This window comes from Tamandua tetradactyla, chromosome 19 (assembly GCF_023851605.1).
Source record: "Tamandua tetradactyla isolate mTamTet1 chromosome 19, mTamTet1.pri, whole genome shotgun sequence".
NCBI lineage: Eukaryota > Metazoa > Chordata > Mammalia > Pilosa > Myrmecophagidae > Tamandua > Tamandua tetradactyla.
Window position 1 is genome coordinate 52078631 of NC_135345.1, and position 6650 is coordinate 52085280.

The following is a 6650-nucleotide window of genomic DNA, read 5'->3' on the forward strand; positions in this document are numbered from 1 at the left end:
AGATTTATTGCTTTTTATAATAATATAAACAGGGTCTACTTTCTTCAGTGGATTTGGATGAATTTCCATCTTCATTAAGCAGAGGTTATAAAAATCTCTGCCTTATAATGATTTTAGGGTATTATAAATTTATAATCTACTCTTCTCTTCAAGCGACTTGGAGACATTAGATTAATTTAAATATTAGGCGAATAGACAATATAGCCTTCTGCTTCAGTTATCTTCAGATCTATATTAAAAACAATCTAGCACTTTATAATTGTTTGCATAAGTATGGATGATCAGAATTTTGAGCCACAGGCTATTATCAGCTGGTTTTGATGAAATGTAATACTGCAGAATCTGGAGGTATCTCAAATGTAAGTTTGGTTTACTTGGGTTGTGGTACAAGGCATCTTCTTCACCCTCCTGACCCAAACCTTTTTAAGAAGTATTCTTTGCTTGCAAGGATGAGGGAGTTCATCTCTGAGAAGGTCCTGAGCCCTGCCCTGAGTCTAGCTTCACTCTTAAAATCATCTTTCTTACAACTTATTTTATGTAATAGTTGGAAAAACTGCCAACTGAAATGTTGCTTTGAGGACTGGTATTAAAATTTGCTTTTAATAATGTCAACTGGGACTGCTCAGAAAAGGTACAATAAATTAGTTTTACTCTCAGAAATTTTGTTTACATGACAGTTCATATCTATAAATGATTTGTTCTGATTTCTCTGACAGCCTCATGAGATAAGTTAGAACTATTTGGAAAATAAAAAGAAGTAGCTATTTAAAAGAATTTGAGCCCCAGTGAAGGGCTCTTTAGCAGAAAGACCTGGCTTGACTTGAGCAAATTTGACTTTGCACAGTCTAGGAGCATCAGGTGTTTCAGTTATTAGGTTTTGGTTTTTAATTGTTTAGAAAGTTAAACTTTGTAGTCTGTATTCTTCCTCTCCCATCTCTCTGAGGTTATATAATATTATGTATTAGCTTGTGTTTTTCTTTTGGAAGAGGAAAACAGTAATCCTTTAATTTCTTGATTTCGCCTTTTCTTATGTTTGGATCCTCAAAACCATTGGCTCATCTCTCTGCTTTTTTATATGTACTTGTATTGTTTTAGGATGTTCCAGATTGCAGTGTGAGGATTTAAAATTTTTTTTTTTCTGGTATACAAGGGTGTTGTATTTTAAAACTAGATATTGCATGCTTCTTATCTAAGAGAAATAGAAATATTACATTGTAGCTATTCTAGTTTGCTTTATGATCATATTCAGGTTTTGAATTATTAGAACAGTAACTTTGTTTATTGGCAAGAGCATCGAGTTCTGAGACCACTTGCAGCACTTAGTAAGTTCCTATCGGGTGACCCACTGCTGCATGCACTTCAAGCTGAGAAGTTGGTGGTGAGCGGCAGGGAGCATTAATGGCAGCTACTCTGTACTTAGCGTTTTCTTTGTGCCAAGTACTGAGTAAAGAGCTTTACATAAATTATTAAATTATCTCTTTTAATCCTTGTAACACCTCTATGAAGCAGGTGTTATCCTCATTTTATATTTAAAGGCTTTTATTATGTCAAGATTTTACTTCCAGGGATGTAAAATCATGTTTCTTTGATGTGCTTGCCATTTTGTTTTGAGCCTGATAATATTTTTGTAGTGAAAATTGCCATGTTAAATTCTACTCTTTATTCTCTCTTACCATTCTCTTAGCTTGGTGCTTAACACAACTCAAATGGGAAAAGTTAACCTTACATGAACTTTATTAATTGATGCACACAGCAATTTAAACCTCCCGTTTGTTAATTTTGTGTCAGTAATTCTTAGTATTTTTTCTTCCATCAGCAATCAAAATATAAAGTTATCAACAAAGACCAGTGGTGCAATGTGCTAGAATTTAGCAGAACAATTAATCTTGACCTCAGCAACTATGATGAAGATGGAGCCTGTAAGTCCTGGTGCTGGGTGTTCATCCCCTTCTCCTTAATGGTGTACATTTGAACAACTTCTCATTATGAAAAGCCTCATGGCCTTGTTTTTTCCCTCTCTCTTCAGGGCCAGTTTTGTTGGACGAGTTTGTGGAGTGGTATAAAGACAGACAGATGTCATAGGACTTCATGCATTGCAGCGAGAGAGTCACTGTTACCGCAGTTATGTCAACCATTAGCCATAAATTGCTGTTTGTATCAAAGCGCATGCTGCTTTTCTTGCACTGTCTCCCTTTTTCAGGGATGTTTTGGTGTTTGCTTGAATGGGCCAGCTCTGCTTGCTGTGTAGCATTGTTCTCTTGGAAAGCTGCTTTGCAGTTTGTATTTACACTACAGATTGGTGAATTTGCCAACGTCCTCACTGTGATTATGTGTATATTGCTGTTTAAATTTTGTATATGTGTATAAAAAGAAGAAGCTTCACCTAGAAATTATTCTGCAAAACTGTATTGTAAAAATAATTTTGTGGCATATTTCTAGTCCCTTTTTTCAAATGAACCTATTATATTTTATTTGGTCTCATACGTAGCATTTCAGAAAACAAGACAAAACAACTATTACCATGAGCATACATTGCCAGAAATAACCTTATTGCTTAAGAGGCCAACTTTTAGAAGAAAGTGGGAAATGTAATTTTTCAGGACATATTTCAAATGTTATTTTGGTTTACTTAATAGTAGTGTTTTAAAATGATGAAAGTTGTAATTATTTTAACATATAGGCATGTACCATGCTACAAATCATTTCCACCATGCAAAGTAAAGGTTTTTTGTTTGTTTGTTTGTTTTAATATTACTGTAGTAGTTTGGTTATAGGTACAAATGAACAAATTAAAATTGCACTTTTAAAAAAATAGGGTTTAAATTCTTCTAAACTTTATTTAGCAGTTTATTATTTTTTTCCTTTTGCATTCTTTTAGTCACTGCTTGGTCTGCTGATGCTTTCCATGACATTCTAAGTATAAAATTTATTTTACCTCCTCCATGAACACCTAATGGTTTGCTGGCAATTCGTAACTGCAGAGTACTTTTAGTTTTGGCTTAAATTTTTAGTAAGCTCTCATGTTTAATTTTCTAGCTTTTTGGAAAAAGAATGATATCATAAACAAAAGGCTTGATTTTCTTTCTTTCTTTCTTTCCTTTTATTTTTTTTTTTAAGCTAGGCTTTTACTGCAAAATGTCCATTGCAGGCAGTGGACACAAGACCACCAGCATTGAGTTAAATCTATTACATGATAGGACCTTTCCTTTGAGGGGTCACTCCTGATTACCTGAGTAACTTGTATAGAAAGGTTATAGCCATTATTTATGTGAATGAGGAAACAAGAGTCAGCAGGAAGGTATTTTTAGGTTTGTGTTTTATGTCTGGTTTTGTTTGCCTTACTGTTCTTTAGGAGATATGCATAGTGAACATGTTTTTCCCCCAACTATCTGGTGCTATTGAATGACTAATTCAGTCCCTAAGGTTTTGGGAAAACATAAAAATCTAATGATTTAGCCAAGTATAAAACTACTGGTGCATTTGAACAAGTGAACGCTATGTGAGCAAGACTCATGACTGAACATGTAATGATTAGAAGAGATTTGGATTATTTTGAAATCTGGCCAAAAAGTCATTTAGATTAAATATGAACCTTTAAATGACATTGAGTGAATAAAGCACACAGACAATGCTACTCTTGACCACTATTTCACAGTTTCTTTGTAAACAGTGTTCAGATTTTCAGATTATTTTTTTCTAACTGAACCACCAAAGACAGAAATTTTGTATGTATATACAGTGTGTGTGCATATAAAAAATCATGTATGGTAGAATGCAACTACTTCCTTTCTTTACCAAATAGAAAAGTTTGGTTTGCTGTGAAATAAAGCAGAAGTTTCACAAACTCTGTAGTGACTAAGCATACTTAATCATTCCTTGTTTGTAAACTCACTTCTACTTTACAAATTTAAAATCCAGTTTGCACAAATTAGTATCTGAAAATAGTAGAAATTGTTTATGGCAAGCAACAGCTATTGAGACCACTCTGTCAAAAGAGATCATTATAGATGTGTTTGTGTTACAGCACTGATTGGCCATAGGCAGATTTCGTTTGTGGGGAACTTGATTCATTTTCATAAGTATCCCAAGAAGTTAACAAATCACACTTTAAAAGCAACAGTTCTTAAATTTCATCAACTATTGTTGTGTTTAAAGCAAACACAATTTACAGGTGAAATTATTTCAAAATTTACTGTTAGAACCTGGGGGATTTTTAAAACACGAAAGCACACGTAATCATAAAACAATTAAAAAAAAAAGATTATTCTTGCAAGGGGTGGGGCGGGGGATGTTACATTTCATATAAATGAACATTTTCATGGTAGGGTAAAAGCCCAAGTAAAAACTATTTCATGGTGTATGATATGAAAGTATTCCAAAGGGGTAATCTTGCATACTTAGAAAACTGCAAATAATCTTTAAGCCCTTGGGCAGGGGTGGGGTGGAACCTCTGTGATTGCTGGGTTGCAGAGTGTTTACTCTTATGTTTTTCCTGATTTTATGTAGTTATTTTTGAGGAGAGAGAGGGGTGAGACAGAGTAAGATACTTAAAGAAAAAAAAAAGACAAGATCCTTTTTCTTAAGAATTTCTCTAAGTTACGGAAAACTGACAAACAATCATTGAGCACTTATTTACTGGCCAATGTTAAATAAGTTAAGATGCCTTCTTTGAATTCTTCTTTAGTACCTAAGTATACAGCCTTTTTCTCTCTTTCCATTGTATTTTAAACTCCACATTATAATACTCTGTTATAATGGAATACAACTTTTAGATGTTTACTGCTATGGTAGGTCATAAATTCCATTATTTAATTTGCCACAAACACCCACAATAATGCAAAGTGCACCTTTTTTTTGAAGCATGAACTCTGAAGTTTTTTTTATAAAATCTAACTAAACCTCTAGATTTTGATTTAACAACCGATTTCTGTTGCCTCAGTCTCCATTTTAACAATGCTTTTGAAGTTTATACAGAAAGCTTTAAAAGTTAGTTTGTGTCCTTGGTTTTATTCTTACAACTGCTAAAATACCTCTGTAAGCCTTATTCTTTTATCTTTCATATGTTGTATAATAAATGTATAGAATTCATTGACCAACTAAAAGGTTGGGTGTCTGTAAATGAGACAAAAACATGGGTTGCTTTTGTTTCATAAAATAATTTCTGTCGGAGGTTACTGTTAAGTGAACAACAGCTAACCTATAACTGTGAATGCTTCATGTCGTCAGTATTTGCATTACATTCATAAAAGTCTGCAAGTCCTGTGACTCCCAGCTTAACTAAAATACTGTTATGCCACCGAACTTGAGTACAGCAAACTGGTTTTAGGTTTTAATGGAATTGATGTAAAATGATATACCCCACAAATAAAAGGTATTTGTGTTTGGTTTCAGAGCTGACTTGTGAATTCTTTTCTTCTATGGCTTTTTCTTCAAAAACCTTCCAAGATGATCTTTATAGTATTTCATTTGTTACTCTTTTTATATTTGTTAACAACTTTTCATATGGACAGTTTTTCAAAGCTACGGAAAAAATGCAAGAGTAATATAATGAACACCTATATATCTGTCCCCTAGATTTTCCAGTTAACATATTTTGCCCATTTCCTCTCCCACCAGGATGTTTGTGTATGTATGCTTCTCTTAATAGCTCAACTTGTTTCTTAACCATTTGAGAGTAAATTACAGCATCGTGACACTTCACACCTATTATTTCAGAATGAATACATCTGTAACCACTATACAGTGATCACACTCAAAAAATTTAACTTTGATTCAATACCATTGTCTAACATACAATCAAGTTTAAAATCTCCCCATTTGTGCCAATAATGTTCTTGATCACGATTTTAGTTTTCATCCATGGATAAGCATTACATTTAATTGTCATGCCTCTTTTTAGTCTTTTTTTAAAATGATCATTCTTTTTATTTTATTATTACTTTTTTAAATTAGAGAAGTTGTAGGTTTACAGAAAAGTCATGCAAAAAATAGTTCCCATATACCACCCTCCCTGCCCCCCACAGTTTTCCGTATTTTTAATGCTTGGCATTAGTGTGGTATTTTTGCTACAATTGATGCAACAATATAATTATACTGTTAACTATAGTCCATAGTTTATATTAGGGTTCATTTTTTTCTGTTGTACAGTCATGTATCTTTTTAAGAAATTTTATTCTAGTAACATAAACACCTAAGGATTCCCCCTTTAAACATTCAAATATATAATTCAGTGCTGTTAATTATATTCACAATATTGTACTACCATCATCACCATCCGTTACCAAAAATTTTCCATAACCCCAAACAAACTCCACCAGTTGAGCATTAAATTCCCATTCCCTACCCCTACCACGGCTTCTAGTAACCTGTATTCTAGTTTCTGGCTCTCTAGATTTGCTTATTCTAATTATTATCAGTGAGATCATACAATATTTGTTCTTTTTTGTTGTTGTTTGTTTGTTTGTTTTTTACATGGGCAGGCACCGGAAATCGAACCCGGGTCCTCGGGCATGGCAGGCAAGCACTTACCTGCTGAGCCACCGTGGCCCGCCCTGTCCTTTTTTTTTGTGTGTCTGGTTTAATTCACTCAACATGAAGTTTTTTTAAGGTTCATCAGTGTTTTGTCAAATGTATCAGGTCTTCATTCTTTT

At 33.6% G+C, this 6650-nt stretch overlaps 1 protein-coding gene across 17 annotated transcripts in view; it reads left to right on the forward strand.

Moving 5' to 3' along the window:
- The window catches only part of DCUN1D4 (defective in cullin neddylation 1 domain containing 4), a 144116-nt gene extending 138726 nt beyond the window's left edge, over positions 1-5390 (forward strand). For all 17 annotated transcript variants that reach the window (XM_077136834.1, XM_077136836.1, XM_077136848.1 and 14 more), the window contains 2 exons: positions 1817-1919; positions 2027-5390. In XM_077136834.1, coding sequence (XP_076992949.1) covers positions 1817-1919; positions 2027-2082 — 159 coding nt within the window. In that variant the 3' untranslated portion in view covers positions 2083-5390. The remainder of the gene's footprint in view (positions 1-1816; positions 1920-2026) is intronic.
- Positions 5391-6650: the final 1260 nt, after the last annotated feature.